The following is a 20,995-nucleotide window of genomic DNA, read 5'->3' as shown; positions in this document are numbered from 1 at the left end:
AGGACACACAAGGTGTGTTTACTAAATGGCACAAAGTGCGAAAACAAGTGACACAATGGCCATGGCTTTGCCCACAGTTTGTCACTTTCCCAGTGTGAAACCTAACTATGCATACTACAGCTCAGTGCACTTGCTAGGTGCAAATATATGTGAACTGAACTGCCAACTTGGCTAGAGGGGTATGCGACTCAGGGTGCTGGCTATGGTGAATAGCGGTTGGAAACCTCATTAATCTTCTTTCATTGACCTTTTTAAAGCCTACAGTGTACAGCAACTGAAACCAAAATTCTATAAAGGCTTTCAATAAACTAAGACATGCCATTCAATATCCAGTACTGAGAAGTCTTAATCAACCAGACTTGCTGAGTAATCTTGAAACATTTCACCACTCATCTGAGTTGCTCATGAATGATGAATGATCAAATGATTTCATTACTCAACTACGGTACTACTAGATACTCAACACTGTATACAAATACTATACAGAGAATCCTTCATTTCAGACCATTATATTCTAAAAAGTAAAATCTATTAGCATGAGTCAGTGATTGCAAAATAAAGTTGCAAGGCTTTCCAATCATGAGTGATTTGATTAAACCAAAGAACACTGGGTAACAGAGAGTCATGAAACATGAAATACAATTCTACCATAAAATATCAAAATTAAATAAAGCAAATAAAACCTCAAACTAACCTAAATAATAATAATAATAATAAAAAAATAACACAGATTCCTAACCTCTGGGTTGCATGTTGTTTGGGTGAGTCTCCAAGATCCCTTTTAATACAGTGACACGTAATATATATATTAAATTTCTAAAATCATGATTAAACAAAGTACATACTGAATCTTAAACCTATTTGTGTGTTGTTTAGCTAACTCCTGGACATAAACAGGGTTGCTTGAGAAGAACTTTAAAAGCATTGGTTTATCAGATTAATTATATACCTATTTAAACATGCTATGTTGTAGACAACATATACACCCATTTCACATGTACAAATATACACCCATCTTTGCAAATACAGTAAGTCAGGTTACTTTTCATAGTGGCAAAGCAAATAAATATATATCAATAACAATAGTGTTTCACACCTGTAACCCTGTTTGTATCTGATCTAAATGTGAGACCTAGGTGCTCACTATGCTAAATCTTTGAAGGATAATTAAAGTCTACTGCATTATATAATGCAACATCGACCAATTAAAAGTCTTGTCCATTAAATCTCCATTAACCAAACCCATAGAGGAAATAAAAAAAATCCAGGTGATACTGGAGGAGGATTAGCATATACTGAGCATATAGTATAATGAACAAATTTTATTTTTACTAGGAGAGTGTAATTAGCGTTGCATTCTTTTTTTCCTGGTCTGGAATAGTGGAAAGTTGCTACAGTCCTGTTTTTTATAAGGTTACAATAAAACACCAGGCCATTGAGGTATTATAACATTAACATAGCTAAAGAAAACTTTCCAATCACCCAGTTAAATGCATTAGAAACATGCGCGCTTTGTTCTACAATGGTGCAAAATATTTAATACATTATAAAATCTTTCACGTAGATGCAAAATGTAATGCCTGTTATTTTAATTCGCATTGAGATAGATAGAAAAGTATGGCATCAGACACTGAAATCTGTGCAAAGATAAAAAAAAAAAAAAGGATTACTTTTATAGGAATTGCCAAAATATTTCCGATTCATTAATAAATGCATGACAAAAGAATGACTGGCACAGGATGACTCCAGGATTAACACAGGATAGGAAAAGCCAGCACTTTCTGGTTCCAGCTGGCAAATTACTAAACACATTAGATAAAACAGATTAAAAAACAAATCTTTTCTGTCTCTGGGCAGATTGTTCCGCAATATGCTGCTGACTTCTAAAGTATATTTACAGATAAAATGATGCTTTATAGATTCTGAATAATTGGAACAGGGGCATGTATATATTCAAAAATGATCTCAAATAAACTCTTCTGAGCTTATTTGCTAATGCCATGTGAAGCACCAAGTACAAACACAGAATGAATATTAATTTACCATGTAGGAACCTCACTAAATAGCATGTAAAAGCGAAAACCTTTGTTTGGATATCTCACCAGGGGGCTATGGAGAGGTGACATCTATAGCTGCCTTCTGAGACAATTTGGAGTCATACCATTTGGGCAAGGAAGCTGGGCCAGTCAGTTCTTTGATCAGTTGATCACATAACAGAGCTGTGGGACCTAGAGAAGCAGGGGGAATAGTTAATAGAAAAATATGGATAATAGAAAAGGATCCATATCTCCTCTGTCATAGGATTCACATCCTCATAACTTACATATTGGTTATGAGGATGTGCTTCCTAATGATACCAAACAGGGCCAGCCTATACATATCAGTTAGGAGGGATGGCTCCTGGGGGACTGGAACATGAGACACCCCTCATGTTTGGTATCATTCTGATTGCCCACATATGGATCACAGCCTGCCCCTATTTTCACTATAATATTGGGTACTGACAAGTACCCATATTATATTGGGGAATTTTGCCTGAAAATAACAACCCCCTACAGGGGGTCACAAATGACAAGTTCCTGGGCACTCCTCATGCATAAGGTAATAATGAGAATGTCCCAGTAGGCAATGTGTGGTTGAGAGTCCCGTTTTCATGACACTAAACCTCACAGCTACGTACACAGAAATTACAATCCAGCACTGGCTCACAAGTTTTGCAGTGCAATCACAATAAAATGTCTTAAAAAAGAACCATCTCTATTATAAAAGAAAAATCATAGTGGATGCAAATTGTTCATTCCTGCAGAAAACCAGCCAGTTAGAGCAGGCAACGCCAGTGACGGTATGGTTGTAATATTAGGTTGAGGAATAAATCATCATCATTTATTAATAAAGTAGCAGCAAGTTACAGAGTGCTTTACTTTAATTTACAACACACAAGGGTTTTACAACAATATAACAAACTAGGGCTATAGTAAAACAACAGGATTGTTAAAATATATTAACAACTGTAAGAAATATTTATGAAACATTTTGTAAACCTCCTTTATAGTTTTTTATGATCTTTATAATATCAACTGTCCTCTTTATAAGGATACTTGGCAAACCAACTCTAACATGTCTTGGCATGATGTATTCCTATTTCAAAACTAGGGATAAAATGTAAGTTTTCTGTGGGAAATTCCACAATTGATGGTTTTTTTCATAGCAGCAGAAAATATTGTGTAATACCTGGGCCAGAATTGCCTGCTTGAGTTCAGCTGGCTTGATGCATGATAACAAAATCAGTCATGCAATATGCTTTTAATGCTTACCAAACCATTAGGGGACTACTTGCTTAATGTTGATGGAGGCACAGCAATAATGAAATATTTCATATCATATAAGGATTAAAGTACTTGAGAAACGTTTGCATTTACTTGATATTTCTGGTGTCCCTGTCACATGGAAACATGCATTTCTGAGAGCGAATATACCCAAACATTCACCTGACCCAAATAAAAAGTTACCCCTCTGCTTTATTAAGGATTTTGCAGTTCACTTTTGTCTAAATTTTGTGATGAATTGCCCATTAACCATATATTAGGAAAGGAAACAAACGTTTCTTCTACAAGTGTTCCAAAAAGAAAATCACATTGTTCACATCTCTAAACTCCCTGTATGATTTGGAATTATGCTAATTATGCTGCTACTAAAAGAAGACATGGTGTCTTTATTAATTATTTTTTTTATCTAAATTGTCTTATGCTTCTGAGAAAATTCAGTGATGCTTCCGCTTTAAATACAATCTAGCACATAAGCAATGATAAACAAGATAAACAATGTTCACAAAGCAATTGGGAAACCTTAGGTTTTCGCAGTTACCCCTGTATCGTAAAAAGATAATAAAGTATTCACTATTCAGGGATAGCAAACAGTTGCTATCCCTGTCTTAGGTGTTGGTGCATGTTTCCCCATCCTATCTAAAAACTAAAGAGGAAACCCTAGCTATACAATACTTATAATATTTCCAACAAGGTCTTTAGTTACCTCCTTTTACTGAAAGTTTTCTTTGGATAGGGTTGGATACCCATGCTGACTTGTGGGGGTCCTATTTATCAAAGGTCAGATTTAAGAGGTTTTTGAAACCACAACTAAAACGCACAAACTCTAAAACAACGAATATCGTGACATTTATTAAAATATCATAATAAAAAAAGTAGGAATGGAAAATTACTCTGAACTATGTGCTAAAAACTATCAATACCTCAAAAACCTCTAAAAATTTTAGTTTTTTGGACAATTCCTAGTGAAAAAGAATGCAAAAACTTGTATAAGTCAGAATTGATTTAAAATGGTCCAATAAATTCAGCGCAGCACCATGAGAAATCGAAAATCTATTGTTTGTAAACGGACCCCTCAATATACAGTCTGGTGTGGTTCTTGCTATAGCCATTATAAGATTATAATCATGTTCCTGTGACCTTAGTCTAATTATTTAGGGTCATCCAGTTATAGATCAAGTAGATTAATATAAGCAGTTTAACGTTTATCTTCCTGCTTTGATGTCTCCCCAATGTTGTAACACTGTAAATGTTAAGGGGTTCCATATTGACCTAATCGGTATAGCTATTACTCTATTTTTATTATTCCTGCCTGGGAGTTCTGTCTCTTTGCATATTCACTTCACCATGTCAGGCTCTGCCCTGGTTCATTTAAAACCAATAAATGCCCCCTCTATTTATTTTGGGCAGAAAAACAGCAAAAGAAAAAATGCATTGAATTGAATTTTTGGTTGTGTTCCAACTTCATATCTTTAAGTTAGTATTAAAATGATATCTTTAATTTAGTATTAACTTATCTTTAAGTTAGTATTAAAATGATATTAAGGACCAGGAAGTACATGGCCGGTGAATATGAATGCGGTGGAAAGCTATTTCAAAATTGTCAAGCAAAGTTCATTCGTTTAGAGACATAATTCTAAAAAGCAATGGACACCACCAAAGTCAGTTGTGACCCCATCCTCTAAATCCAGAGCTTCTGTTCTCTTTCAAAATCATAATATTTGGTTACAGGGACTGTCTGCTTTAATTAATTGAAAATAAGTCAAAGTGTCAGGTAGTAAAAGCATATAGATGGATAAAGAGCAGATGCAATAGCTGCATTACAAATCAAACATCACAAAGCTAGACACAAAATAGTTCATGGCAGATTACATTTTTAGATTTTCAAAGGTAACAGAGATAATCTGTCAGTTTGACTGTACACATGTAGAATCTTTTCTTATTAAAGGGGAACTCCCCAAAAAACATAACATTAGCTTTTTGAAAAGTAAACCTAATTTCAAGCAACTTTACAATATATAATACATATCAAATATATGCAGACTTTTCATGATTTTTAATTATTTCTGACAGTTCCCTAAGCCTAGCCACCTGATCTTCTGCTGATCTTTCTGACTACTTTGCTGAGCTGGCTGACAATTTATTGTTACTTTGTATCAGCAGCCATCTTTCCTTAGCCTGCATCCTCCAAACCCCACAATTCCCTGCACATGTGATTTCAATAAGGAACAGAACATCAGAGTGCAATGCATTGTGGGTTATGTAGTTCCTGCACGCTGTCTGTAAGCTGTGGAGAAGTTGTTACAATTTGGAACATTAGTGTTTAGTACCTCCTTCCCTGCCAAGATTTCAAATGATGTAGAAAGAGAAGAACTGTTAACCAGCTGGATTGCAGCATAGAAAATGGCATTTATTCATACTTTTTGAAGAAACAGGTAACTGTGAAGGGTTTGGAAGCCGGAGTTCCCCTTTAAAATAGAGGCATGTCAAATTCCTTACATCAGTATTTATTAAAATATATTACACTCCAGAGTAAAAGTATTTTTTTTGCATCATAATTAAAGGAGGTACTGTTATTGTTTAGCACAATCAGATCATTAAGGAGAAGTCAGTTGGAGGGATATAAATGTGTTATTAAAGAAGAGGGAATAGCTGTACAGACAGTAAACTGTTTATGTTATGTTATAAAGTGGAAAAAGGAGTACAGGCCCAGCAAGTATTCAGTTGCATCTTATGCCACATGGAATCAGCACTGAAGTTTATATAGCCAGTTTAGTCAGGAATATCTTTGCTTGTACCTTTGGATATATTAAATAAAAATCTACCCTGTGTAACTGTAGTAGTTTTCATTGTTTATTTGAAATTTGTTTTGGCTTAAGGAAAATATACCCCTGAACATTGCAGTTGTCTATTAAAATAAAAAAATCAAGCAGCCAATATTTAAAAAAAAAATCATATTAAGAAAGTTTGTGAACCCTTTGAAATTTTTTACACAAGTCCTAAAACTAGATAATGAGAACCCAATTAAACAAATAAGTAAAACATGTTCTACATACTTTATTTATTAAGGAAAATGAAATGTGGTTACATATTAAGGATATATGGGATGAAAATTAGGAGTGAGTGTGGGAGGCCCTGCCTTATTTTAAAAGGTAGCTCTTCACTATCCAAGTCTTATCTTAACAACACACGTGTGGAAATGTGCCATGGCTCCAACAAAGGAGATTTTTGAGAACCTCCAAAAACAGTTATTGATGCTCACAAGACTGGAAAAGGTAAAATACATATTTCTAAAGAATTTGAACTCCACCTGTCCACTAACTGTGTAATACTCAGAGATCTCACACAACCCCATGCTAATGTCTAAGGAACTAAAGGACAATCATCGGACTGGAGGGACCGGGGTCATGCAGAAAGACAATGGCCCTAAACACATTTTAGAATCAATGTGCTCAGCGCCGATTCTCCTTACAGCGCCGCCTGAGGCGGCTCCTTGAATGCCGCCCCTCCCTCGCCGGCAGGAACACTAATGCGAAGAGCGCAATTGCACTCTCTCGCAATAGTAAAGCCGAATTTCCGGTTTAAAACCCGGAAATTCGGCTCTTAAAGGTACCAGGAGCGGCTTTTTGCCGCCCCTGGAAACCTCACCTGCGTTGCCGCCTGAGGCGAGTTTCTCAACTCGCCTCATTGGCGGCGCGCCCCTGAATGTGCTTACCTTAATCCTATAGAAATGTTGTAGAAGGACCTGAAGTGAGCAGTTCATGCAAGGTGTAGTTTTTATTTCTAAATTACACGGCAAATAATTAACTCTACAATATAAAATGTAATTCCTGAACCAGCAAGTGTATTTTTTCAAGTTGTAATATTGGTGTTTAGGCAGTCATCTCAGGTAATTTTGCCTGGTCATATGCTTTCAGTAAGAGCCAGCACTTTAGGATATAACTGCTTTCTGGCAGGCTGTTGTTTCTTCTACTCAATGAAACTGAATGTGTTGCAGTGGGACCTAGGTTTTTACCATTGATTACTGTTCTTAGATCTACCAAGCAGCTGTTATCTTGTGTTAGGAAGCGGCTATCTGGTTACCTTCCCATTGCTCTGTTAGGCTGCTAGGGGAAGAAAGGAGGGGGGTGATATCACTCCAACTTGCAGTACAGCAATAAAGAGTGACTGAAGTTTATCAGAGCACAAGTCGCATGACACGGGGGAGCTGGGAAACTGACAATATGTCTAGCCCCATATCAGATTTCAAAATTAAATTAAAAAAAAAAAAATCTGTTTGCTCTTTTGAGAAATGCATTTCACTGCAGAGGTCTGCTGGAGCAGCACTATTAACGGACGCATTTTGAAAAAAACATGTTTTCCCATGACAATATCCCTTTAATCAGAGCTGTTCTGCAAGAAGGAATGGGCTAAAGTTCTTCAATGCCAATGAGAAGGACTGATCAACAGTTACCAGAAATGTTTAATTGCAGTTATTGCTGCCAAAGAAGGGCACACCAGTTACTGAAAGCAAAGGTTGAAACACACAAATATGTAACTAGATTTAGGACAGATCATATTTTAGGTCATATTTAAGCAGAAAAAAATGAATTTCAAGTACCACTGTACTTTTCTAATACGTGGTAGTTCTATAACAATGGCCAAATCACAAAATTATGCAATTTAAAAGGTTTTTTTTTCTTTTTTTTTGAAACTGCTGGATGACTGCAAAATTACTCACACTAAAAAGCACACAAAACCATGTACAACAAGAAAACATTGTGGCTGCTCAACTTGCTTTTTTTTTTTTTTTTTTTTTTTTAAATCAACCCAAATGTTCCCACATCAATCCCTCCAAAAAAAAAAAAAAACAGGTCACAAGCTTGGCCTCAGCTTAATTTATAGGATTAAGTATCATGAAAGAAAACTCCTAATAAATTGTTCTTCCATCTCCGGATATGTGCGTTATCTACAGACTTTGCCAAAAAACATATAAAATCCCAAGCAGAAGTCTTCCAGATCCCTGTGTACCATTTGTTACAATGACACGAATGACATTAACTGAGGTGGCAATGCAGTTACTTTGCAAAAATAGAGGGTGCAAGGGGTTTCAGTTGCTTTTAAACATACTCTTTTATTTATATTTAAATAATGATATATATATAGCAACACAAACCAAAAATGTAGAATACTGCACTAACTTATATATATATATATATATATATATATATATATATATATATATATATATATATTTGTTCTTATAAATGAATTTTACTGCTTTGGCCTTGGGGCCCTGCACACAATAACGGGGGAATGTAATAAAAGTTGCAAAGAGCAAAACAATTGGCACCAATCCAAAAATCACAATGTAATATTGTTCCTTAAACTGTTGTTGCATTGCGAACTTTAATTGTGCATTGCGAGTTTTAATTGAGCACTATTAAGAAGTGCTTGAAGGTGTCGTAATCTTTTGGCGCAAACAACGACTTTTTCAGTAAGGAGTTTTATTACATTTACTGCGCATTGGCGCAAACTATAAAATTCGCAAACGGTCTTCCACTGTCGGAAGTGGTCGCTAAACAGTTTTACGGGTTCGCAAAAAGCTATAGTAAATTCACGCAAAGCAAAATTTGTTCGTGCAAAGGCATAACTTTTCGTATTGCAAATAGTTTTTCCATTACAGACTTTTATTACATTCCCCCGTAAGAGTTCTAGAGTATAGAGTGCTGAATCCAGTTTAGAAGTACATCATTAAAATGTAAAGTAAATCCTCATAAACAATTCTTAGTGATATCATTTATATCACACAGTTATATCTCACTGATATATGCGCCTACACAGACAAAGTTATAATACATATGTAAAGATTAAAAACTTTTGTACATAGTAACAGGAAGCATTTTACATTTTAGTAGTTGTTTATATTCAATCCTCTACTTACCACTTTCTCCTTGTAAACAATATATTTCAGCCATTTGAAATCCTGCCACTTAAAACCCGCCAAGACAAAAATGGAGTCTTTTTCATATTGTTCAAGTTTCTGGATTGCTCCTTCTGGATATGTGATTCTTAGAGTTGTTTTGCTGCCTACATCCTTCTCAAAACCTTTCACCGGAGCAGAATTCAACCTGCAATATTGCCAGAGATGTCTGTTATGATATGTGCTCTAATGAAATGCAGATGTTACTATTTAAAAAAAAAAAAAAAGATCTTCCATTGCAAAGTTAGGGAAACATGCTCTCAGAAAGTTATTTTTAATTTTGGATGGAGTTATTGTTTTCCCAAAAAAGTTGACTGCATGCAACCCCTGTGTGCTAGTGACATGCCACTCAATCTGAATGTAGTGTGTAATACTAGGTATTGAGAAATGCCAATCATACCTGACAACAACTTCATATTCATCAATTTTAGATCCTAGTGATTTGTTAGCAAGAACACCTCCATTCCCCACTATGATACATCGTCGACAGTTTAAGCTGAAATAAAGGTACATTATGTATTAAGAGCCATACAAAGCAACACAGTTTTAAGCACATTGCAATGAAATGCACAGATTGAACAGTCCATACTATACCAACCAATATCTTACTATCTTTTTCACTCAGTTTAACAGATTTATTTTCCAAAAGTGAACAAATAAACAGATATAATGATTAAAGGGGTGGTTCATATTTCAGTTAACTTTGTTATAGAATGGCTAATTCTAAGCAACTTTGTAATTGGCCTTTTTTTTTATATATATATATAGTTTTAGAATAATTTGCCTTTTTCTTCAAACTCTTTTGAGCTTTCAAATGGGGGTCGCTAACCCCATCTAAAACAAATTATCTGTAAGGCTACAAATTTATTGTTATTGCTACTTTTTATTACATTTCTCTCCTCTTCTATTCATATTTCAGTCTGTTATTCAAATGAGTGCATAGTTGCTAGGTTAATTTCCATTAATTTCTAGCAACCGGACTGCTGAAACTGCAAACTGGAGAGGCAAATATAACTCAGAAACCATAATAATAATGAAAATCAACCACAAATTGTCTCAGAATATCACTCTGTACATTTTACAAAAATGTAATTTAAAGGTGGACAACCACTTTAAAAGACATCATAAGAAATATAAAAACCAGCTTCTTTGAAAGCAGTAAATACAGTATTTAAATATAGTACATATGATGTAACCTGACAATTTTTAGTATGATGTTGCAGTATTAAAATGTAGGCATATGTTCCTTCTTCTGGTTTATACTAACATAAGGATATTAAACTGGTAATTGAGCAGACTATGGTCATAAATTTAAAAAAAAAGGCATATACAACAATGCTAAACAAAGAAAATCAATGTGATGATAGATGTTTGAGAAACTATGTATATCTTTGTCTTGTTTTAAACATCACTGTCACTTAAAGAGATAATGGGTTTATTTTTAGAAACTATATCAAACAGACAACACTTCTGCTACAGAATTAAAGTTGCATTACATGTCAGAGTTGACAAAAGCAGCCACATCTGGAGAAAACCTGTGTTTTATTTCAGAGCCAGTTGGGATTTGGAATAACCAGCATGTGGCTATGCTAATCGGTACACTTCGGCACATTTCTAATCCTTTGAATATGAAGCCGTTAAAAGCAGTGTGATGCAACTACATCACGATTTAGGTAAAGTTTTGAAGCAAATGGTCTGGTAACGATTTTGGTTCAGTTTTTTTCACCATATACAATGGCTGGCAGTTTTGATAATTGTACTGGTGGTTCTATATACAACTGTTGTTGAACATCAAAATAATATTGTCATCCTTCATATACTTCAGTCTGCAATTAGCACAGAACTGAAGTTGCAGCCCTATGGTAACCCAAGGTAAACGCGGTAAAGTTTATCAGCTGATATGGGTTTGAAATTGGAGCATTGTCTTCCTATGAATGGGTCTCATTTGTATTTCATACCTGTCTAATGCTGGCTTGAGTCGGTATTCTTTTGTAGCAGCCAAGATAGCTTTGATTAGGTTATCTGTAAAAAAGATCACACAGAAATCAATGCGTTCATTTGGAATCTGGGGCAGTATAACATTGCAAGAATACAAATAATTATTTAAAGAGTCACCGTGGAGTTTAGCAGCACCTGTAGCATTGGAGGCTTTATATCCTTTTTGAGCATTCATTCCATGAATGATGTTGCAGCTATAGCTTTCATGTTAAAGAATGCTACAAGATCTCATCTATACCTAATTTCTATTTCTATTCTTTTTTTTAAACCAGTAACATTGAAGGAACATAGTAATGATATCAAATTACAGTAAGCACCACTTAGGGCAAATATTGGCCTTTACAATTTAGCATCAAGAAAAGATGCTGCTCAGATGCTTATTTTGCAACCTCTTAAAACTATTTCTGCCTGATTATCCCCAAGCCTTATATGGTGCTATTTTAACCTTGATTACATTGGAGTTGTGTTTATGAGAATAAAATTAAGAAAAAATGGTGTCATGCAGGATATAACACTCTAAGAAGTGACATATTTAACACTTCAGAGTCTGCAGAAAAATCTATTGGTATGACCAACACAGAGAGCAATCCTACTTAGAGAAGCCTGGCTTACATGAATCGGGTCCACTGGCACAGGACCCAAATGGAGTTCCAAATATACAGTAATTATACTTTGCGTCAGTAATATTCTATTAATCTACCTTGTCTGAAAATGTTTTAATATAAAAGAAAATAAATCATGAGGCACAAAACATTATTAATGTAAAAATCAATGGGAGCATCCCCACATTAATCCCAAACCACAGAAACAATCAATGTGCAAACAAACAGTTTCTTGGCATAAATGGGAATTAAATTAGCATTGATGAAATTTCAAATTCCAATAGAAAAATGTCACGTGTGAAGATATAACAGTCCTAGTCTCAGAAAACAAGAGGCGCAGCACATTTCTAAGGTTTGTCGCCCCCAAAAAATTCTAAAAAGGAAATCAAAAAGTAAAGCATGTGCTAGTGTAACAGTATCAAATATTTTATTAAATAAATGCACTTTCAAGACGAGTGCTTGATTCGCTCATCAAACAAAGCAGTAGCAGTGTCCTTTTGAAAATATTACACTATGGAGCACACCCTTCTTTTTGATTTAAACCCCAGTATTAATGCTTATTATACCTTTGTCAAGGGAACATAGTTACATCCAAGGAAGAGGGCATTTCTCAGAGTTGCCGCAGCCAGAGCTTTATGACAACATACCACCCTCTGAAAGATTTAAATTTCCCTTTAATCTAATACAGGCCCTGGATGTCAAGGAGAACATGTTTTGTGACTCATCTTTCTGGGAAGCTACAGTAAAGGTCCCTGGGAGAGGCAAGAGGTCTCTAAGGCTGCACAAACAGATGAAACGGTCTAGCAGTATTATACTCTCATGACTCACATATTTTATTTCTGGCAGCCTCGCAGGAACAATAATGTTAATGAAATTCCCTTGCTTACTTCAAAGGGATTCCTCTTTTCATAGTTTAATTATGCACACAAAATTATTGTGAAAAGTCTTCTCATGTCACTGCATTTTGAAAACCACTAAATTATTTAAGAAGCAAAAAATACTTATCACAAATGTATACAAATTGATCCAGTGTTAGTGTGTCTCCAAGTGTATATTTAGTTGGAATGATAAAAATGGTATATTTTGACTTGTTGCCATCCGATTATTGATTGTGCACATTTGTACTAAGCAACCTTTACTGAAAAAAAAGTTAATATAAATATCACAAATCAGTTTCGGCCCCTGCGGAACAAATAATCTAAATTGATCTAAGTGATATGTATGGGAGTTAAATATAATAAGGGAAGATGGAATTAATGCCTTATAAAAAGGAAGAGATATGAAGGTAAATGTGTAAAACAGGTGTAGAAGAAACTGTGCACTTGTTAAAAAAAAAAAATGTACTTATATACACAGAACCGTACAGATATACTGTAGTTTTTTAAGTAGCTCATGGTGGCTTTTATGGTATGATTAAATACATTGTCTTGTTGTAGGGGCCATCCCAGATTCAAGCTTCATCATCTTGGCTGACTGTCACAATGGCATCCAGAATTTGCTGATATTTTGTGGATTGTTTTATTCTTCCTTCTGCATAAATAAAGTTTCCTGTGCCACATGTTTGTGTAATCAACGCTGCATTATGGAAGAGTGCAACCACCAACAAGGATGGAAAGCAGTGGAATGGCTTTTCTCTGCTTCCATGTATACACACACAGAGTGAACGACCTTATGCCATTATGCAAGGCCTGCTCCCCTGATTGGCTGGCCCATAGAGAACATTGTTGAGAACAGGTTTGGAGTTTGGCAGGGGGCCCTCTGTGACTGCCAGGAGGGCCTTTGTTATTGCAGCCCCGGTGGGCCCTCAATGCTCCAGTACGACCCTGCCATTATCCCCCACATCTACAGATATACAAATATATATATATATATATATATATATATATATATATATATATATATATATATAATATATATATATATATATAAATAAATATTTTTTAAACAAAATGATCCCTGCAGTAGTTTTTTTTTCTACTTTCCACTTAAACACTAACTAAATATGTAATTCAGGGGTGCCTAAACTTTTACATTCAACTGTACAGCAAAGCTTTATTTTTAGTGACAAAAATCCATACCGTTTTTACATCTGAGAATACTCTGAATGACAGTATAATGGTTGTGAGAAAGTTATTTAACAAAACAAAATTGCGTATTTACTGAGCCAGTATAGTTAGTCAAGGTAACAAAAATGAAAAAAGCACGCTACAGATGTGCAACCCTGTAACTAATTTACCTACAAGTTCATGGTATTATGTGAAAAGGACTGAAAATAGTAACAAATTAAAAGTGTGACAGTAATAAGTGATTAAACACTGATGTTCAGCAAATCTGTAAAATAGTATGTAAATTTTCATTAATAGAATGTGGTGATGAGTGAAAAATACATGCGTGACAGCAACCAGTTAATTAAACTAAGTACCTGTGCGTCATTCACTTCACCAATCTGCAACATACAAGCCTGAATCTGATACAGACATTTTAGAACAAACAGATCAATCAGTCAAGATTATGGATCACTAGCTGGGGTAACATGATCTATCCATGCTAGGGAGTAACTAAGGCTGTGGGCATGCAAGAAATATGTCAACATGTGTGTGCAAGACAATGAAAATAACATCACCTGGCAGAGCGAGCCAGCCTTTGAATGAGGAAATTAAACAAATATGTTGCCAAACCTTTGTAGCTACTACTAACATTTTACTGTATTTTCACTATGTCACTATGCTTAAAATAACATTTTCATTAAAATTGTTTGCATTCTCAAAAGAAGAATACAATTGTACAAACAGTTCCAAAACTATAGGTGCCAATATTTCCTCCGGTGCAACCAGGGATGTGACTTGCAAAGTGGGTCAAGCCATGTATTCCCTCTATAGTTATGCCACTGGCTTCTTCTACAATTCACAGAAAAAAGTTTGAATGAAAGTATAAATGATGTTGATTCCTTCTTTATGGAGCCTAGCATCACCTTGCATCAACATTGTGGGGCAGATTTACTAAGCTCGAGTGAATAATTTGAATGGAAAAATATTTGAGTACATTTTTTGGGTACTTCGACTATCGAATTGGTCAAATTGAATCAAATCATATGATTCGAACGATTCGAGGTAAAAATCGTTTGACCATTCGATAATCAAAGTACTATCTTTTTAAAAAAAACTTCGATTTCATACTTTGCCACTTTTTTTTGATAGAATAAAAATCCTTTGTTTCATCGCTTAAAATCGTTCGATTCTAACGATTTCATTGTTCGATCGATTTTTATTCGATCAAAGCTTTTGCGTTAAAATCCTTCGATTTCGATATTCGAAGGATTTTACTTCGAGGGTTGAATTTGAGGGTTTTTTAACCCTCGAAATTCAACCCTTGATAAATCTGCCTCTGTGCGTCACAAAACTTTTTTGTAAATCAGTACCAGTCACATCCTGTAAAACGAGACACCTGTTAATAGTTTTGTAAAGTGTTTTGTAAAGGTTCAATTTGATGAACCTTTTCTTTTTTTTAAACCTAAAATTCTATACAGCCATAGGTCCTATATAAGGCAAAATAAAAAAAAAGAATCAGGACTTTCAATAGTATTTATGGAGTTGAGTTTACCACATCTACTTGATTATATTAATAGCGCTGGACCTTTTTTCTCCATAAGTCCTGTGTGTGCTAGCTTCTTTTGAGCCATTGTAAATACTAATACATAGCTCTGCACCCAGGCACCTTATACCAGTATACGTGCTGTACCGGCATTTCTAGTTCTATATATATATATATATATATATATATATATATATATATATATATATATATATATATATATATATATATATATATATATATATATATATATATATATATATATATATATATATATAGAGTCTCAAGTACTGGCACTCACAGGATTTGCACAAAAAAGGAGGATTGATAAAGGCCCCAATGTGGACAGAAACATTGGAAACACGAGTGATATGAAAATAAAAGGAATTTGAACACTTAAAAATCTGGTGTGCTGGTCCATTTTGAAGGCTATATATATATATATATATATATGTATATATATATATATATATATATATATACACACACACACACACACACACACACACATATATATACACACACAACCGACGTAATCCACACATACAAAGAAATCAAAACAAATAAATCCATAAATTATGTGGAATAAGACAGAGAATGAGTCATCGAACATCAAACTCATGAAGAAAAGGAGGTGCAAAAAGGCATGGAAAGCCTAGAAACCTGCTGAAATCTGTCAGTATTTAGAAAGCAATCCTGCCCTCTTATCAGTGCAAATTAATATCAGCTGGTTTAGTCCTAATTGATGACCTATAAAAAGGTTTCGCATTACCAAGGTATCACAGAAGAAGTATCTCATGATGGGTAAATGCAAAGCACTCACTCAAGACTTTTGCAACCTTAAAGTTGGGGCCACAATCCGGAAGTGGAAAGAACTTAATTTCACCCTAAACTGGCCACGACCAGGTTTTCCTAGCAAGATTTCTGCCAGAGGATTCAAAAGAATAATCAGAAGTGTTGTCCAAGAGCCAAAAATCCCTCAAAATTTGAAGACTTGAAGAATGGACCAAAATCAGACTTGAGCAATGCGTGTGTGCGTGCTTGTATTATTTGACGCTTTCATACCTTCATGTCCAACTACCTACAGGGCAAAGACTGCAGCCAGCATTTGACTGGAAACAGGATCAAGTGGCCATTATACAAATAACAAAGCATAAAGTACCACCAGAAAAACTCCATGTGCATTTTGTATTACTGTTTTGCGTATTCAAAGTCAGCAAATATTTTTCCAAGGGTGCTGGAAAAACAATTTATTGCATTCTATCAAGGCATGCATGGAAAAGGTATGTATATTTAAAATATATTTGGCATTTAAAAGCTACCAGCTTGACAAGTTAATAATAGGCACCTGCATACACTTGCTGCTGGTATAATATTTCAATAAATTCTATTGCATATGGCCACATCCAAACTTTTTAGACAGTTTGCAATAATTCTGCCTTCCACGACAAGTAATTAAACAACCCTTCCTTCGTTTCTGAATAAATATTGCATATTACATGGCACAGAGTTAATCAGTTAAGAGTATTGTTTTGCCCAGACTCTTTTCATGCAATATGACTTCACTCAGCATCATAATGGGAACAATAAATTATAAAAATATGTAACAGCAATCATTTTCAGCTTTGATTGAGACTGGCAAACAATCAGTGATTGTTTCTACTTGTATGTGAGACATTTATGAAATGTTACAGAAGACATAAAGATGAATGATTGAACACTGGTAGGCTTGGTGGTTTGAAAGAACGTGGTAAGATTTCATGAGGAGTGGAAATGTCAATGTCCCATTCTGTGCGGTTTCATTCATGAAGGCAGCAGGCTGTATTCGCATGACATTACTGAAAAAATATGTCAATAGTAAGAACAAAACCTAGGAAAGAGCAACACCTTTCAACAGCATTTGTAAGTTTTGGGATCATTGTTATGGTACTTTTTATGGCACTGCAGACTATGATTTGCATGAAATCATTTATGTTAATTACAGAGAGTAGTATAACAGTATTTTGACCCTGTGGCCTCACCCACTGGCTAGCTCAGCACCAAATGTCACTATTCATGGACTAAGGGGCCGATTCACTAAGCTCGAGTGAAGGATTCGAATTAAAAAAATTCGAATTTCGAAGTATTTTTTGGGTACTTCGACCATCGAATTGGTTAAAATCGTTCGACTATTCGACCATTCGATAGTCGAAGTACTTTTTTAAAAAAAACTTCGACCCCCTACTTCGGCAGATAAAACCTACCGAAGTCAATGTTAGCCTATGGGGAAGGTCCCCATAGGTTTGCTAACCTTTTTTCGAAGGATTCGAAGGATTTAATCGTTCGATCGAACGAAAAATCCTTCGATCGATCGAACGAACGTTTAGCGCTAAATCCTTCGACTTCGATATTCGAAGTCGAAGGATTTCAATTCGAGGGTCGAATTTCGAAGTATTTTTAACTTCGAAATTCGACCCTTAATGAATCTGCCCCTAAGTGTATCTGAAATCAATACAATAAATGCAAGCTTATTTGCTCCTATATTGCAGTAATTTGTATTTTTATTCAAAAGTAAATTCTTGTTGAAGACGGTATCTGTAGCACTGATGGGTGCAGAGTTGTGCATTTGCAGTAAACACATTTTACATAACAATAATACAATATTAGGGTATTCCTCCTCAAAAAATATTCCTTTGATGTAAAACACACAAATTATCTGCCATGCCAATAGCCAGCAACATGATTTTTTCACAGAAATGGTTCAAGCATAATGCCTAAATGTAACACTATAAAAACAGTGCCTTGGAAAAGCATCACTACAACCTACAAAAGAATTGTAAATAATTGAAATGTTTTAAATATTTAACTAGGCATTTTTAGCATATTAATTAAAGGTCTAACCACAGACCAAGATGCATGCATGAATGAAAGGAATCCTTAAGTATGTTTAGCCACACAATTTCTGCCACTTTGCACATCCTAACTATTCTGTCCTGCTGAACATATTGAACATTGCAGCTGTGTTCTTTCTGTGTAATGGGTGCTTCCTGTGTTGTCAAGAATTAAATTGTAGGTAAATTGCCGGGTAAAACATAAGTTACATGAAAGGTGTGTGCATGGGTAAGAGGCCATCCAACAGAAAGCAAGTAAAAAAAACCTGTAATTTTGTAACCTAGTTCAACCCCAGTATTTTCTTTTGTCTGAACAGCAAAACTGTATTTCTGTGCTAAGAAGTAGTCAAATAATGTGTCATGTGTAAAAATTTATGTGCAGGATGCATAAATCACTTGCTTAAATCTTTTGTCTCCTAACAGGTAAGGGAACCTACAACAATAACTATTACATACCCAACAATTACCTTTCAGCAAAGCCACCTTTCCACGTCCTGTCCAAACGTATGTGCAACGGCAATATTGTATATAGGAAAGGATACGGGCAAAGGCAGAATAACTGCAATGTGCATTTATTGACAGTGTTTCAATAAATGCACATTGCAGTTATTCTACCTTTGGCCGTATCCTTTCCTACATACAATATTGAATGTAAGGGAACCTGTGGGCTCTGTGTTCCCAGCTTTCTTATTCAGAATGTATCTGCTTTAATTTGGTCTGCCTAATAATAATTTCTTTCATATGAAAGGTGATGCTGGAGGTTGTTAGATGGTTTTATTCTTCCTGTTTCAAAATCTGCTGTGCTACACTTAGAGGGTGATTTATCAAAGGTTGAGTTTGTGAGGTTTTTATACTTAGAATAAACTCACAACTTGAATGTTTTCTAATTCATGAAAAAACTTGAATCTACGGACTCTGTTACATATCTGGGATGTCATGACCAAAAAACGTAATCTTACCTCTTTTCCATCGCCTCTGACCCCCATTGCAGCCTTGCACCGTTTGATCCCTAACATCAATCTCCACACATGGATTACTAAAGGTATTACTGATATTGGACATCTGTATTTTGCGAATTCCTTGAGGAGATTTGAAGATTTGGCTGAAAAATACGACTTACCAATCTCTCATTATTACACCTACCTCCAGGTAACTCACTTCCTCAAATCTCATCTTCCGAATGTGAAAATCCTACGTCAAAAGACAAGAATGGAATACCTTTGCAGTAAAGCATGGGACGGTAAAGCACTCATTTCAGATTGCTACCATCAGCAACTCCAGTTACCAGATGACTTCCAATTTCCATATATGCAAAGATGGGAGGACGATCTCCAAATTCATTTTGCCCCTCGTACTTGGCAGTATTCCATATTGGCCCCCAAAGGTGCAACACATCTGAAAGTGCTTCATCGCTGGTACCTTACTCCGCAAAAGATAGCAAAAATAAACTCCCAATATTCTCCTTTGTGTTGGAGGCAATGTAGGGAAGTTGGTACCTATATTCATATGTGGTGGCACTGTCCGTCAGTTAAACCGTTCTGGTCTGCCGTCTTTACCTTACTAAACAACAGATTGGGCTATACCTTGCCTTGCCTGCCCCAAATAGGGCTCCTACAAATATATCCTGAAAACTCTCCTAGCCTTAACAGGAAACTCTTGTTTCACATTTTCAATACTGCGGCTACATTAATAGCGAAATCCTGGAAACAAAAGGAGACTCCTACTATACAGCACTTACTCCAACAATTGGAATTCAGGGAACATATGGATGAATGATTGCAAGATCATTGGAGTCCAAACTCAAATGTAGCCAAATTTGGGACCCATGGCACCCTCTATGACTCTTGTGAGGTTATGCCCTCTGCCATTGCTGCTTTTGGTGATAGTTGGATTATGGGGAATAGGCTACATACCCTGTTACCTTACCTAATATGCCACATATGCCATGTACTACCTAAGATTTTTCTTTTATTCCATGATGCCTTTATATTGCTTTATTTTACTTTCTTTTCTTTTTACTTTTCTTCCTTCTTTCATGTACCAAACAGTTTACATACTGTTTGTGTTTATATGTGCTTTAATTATGTACAATTGAGTCAAGTGTTTGTTCTGAACTCGTTTATTACATAATAAACATACAAGTTTAAAAAAAAAAAACAAACTTGAATCTAAAAATCTCAAATCATTTGAATTGAGTATTTCGAGAGAAAACCACCAAAAAAACCTGAACATCATAAATGCTACAAACATCTTCAAATGGTTCAAGGCACCTCTGCCATTGACTTCTACATGACATTGACAGGTTTCAGCTGGAGTATTTTTTGATTCAAGCTATTTCCAACTTCGGGTATAATACATCTTTTAAATAAATTATGTTTTAAAAGCCCGAAAAATTTGAGTTCTTACTGAAAACTGCCCCCCAAAACTCAAATTTTTCTGGAAAAAACAACTCGGCCTTTAATAAATAACACCCTTTATAAGGACCGAGAACAATATTTTACATTTGACTTTATACTTTCACAAGTACTATGCTGTAAATCTGCCAAGTGTTCTGTAAAAAAGTGTATATCCTTACATTATCTATGAAAAGTTTTGTCTACTATTTGTGTTATGTTAAACTTCATTCATTACTACAACAATTGTAAGGAC

The 20,995-nt window shown here is 35.2% G+C and overlaps 1 protein-coding gene across 6 annotated transcripts in view; it reads right to left on the bottom strand.

The window, feature by feature from the left end:
* Nucleotides 1-20,995, bottom strand: part of st3gal-iii (st3Gal-III protein) — a 145,745-nt gene that overhangs the window by 16,159 nt on the left and 108,591 nt on the right. For all 6 annotated transcript variants that reach the window (XM_018256382.2, XM_041589109.1, XM_041589110.1 and 3 more), the window contains 3 exons: nucleotides 11,244-11,307; nucleotides 9,686-9,781; nucleotides 9,247-9,433 (listed from right to left, as the gene is read on the bottom strand). In XM_018256382.2, the coding sequence (XP_018111871.1) occupies nucleotides 9,247-9,433; nucleotides 9,686-9,781; nucleotides 11,244-11,307 (347 nt within the window). The remainder of the gene's footprint in view (nucleotides 1-9,246; nucleotides 9,434-9,685; nucleotides 9,782-11,243; nucleotides 11,308-20,995) is intronic.

This window comes from Xenopus laevis, chromosome 4L, assembly GCF_017654675.1.
Source record: "Xenopus laevis strain J_2021 chromosome 4L, Xenopus_laevis_v10.1, whole genome shotgun sequence".
NCBI classification, from domain to species: Eukaryota; Metazoa; Chordata; class Amphibia; order Anura; family Pipidae; genus Xenopus; species Xenopus laevis.
The sequence above is the reverse complement of the archived record's forward strand: the minus strand, read 5'-3'. Positions and strand labels throughout refer to the sequence as shown.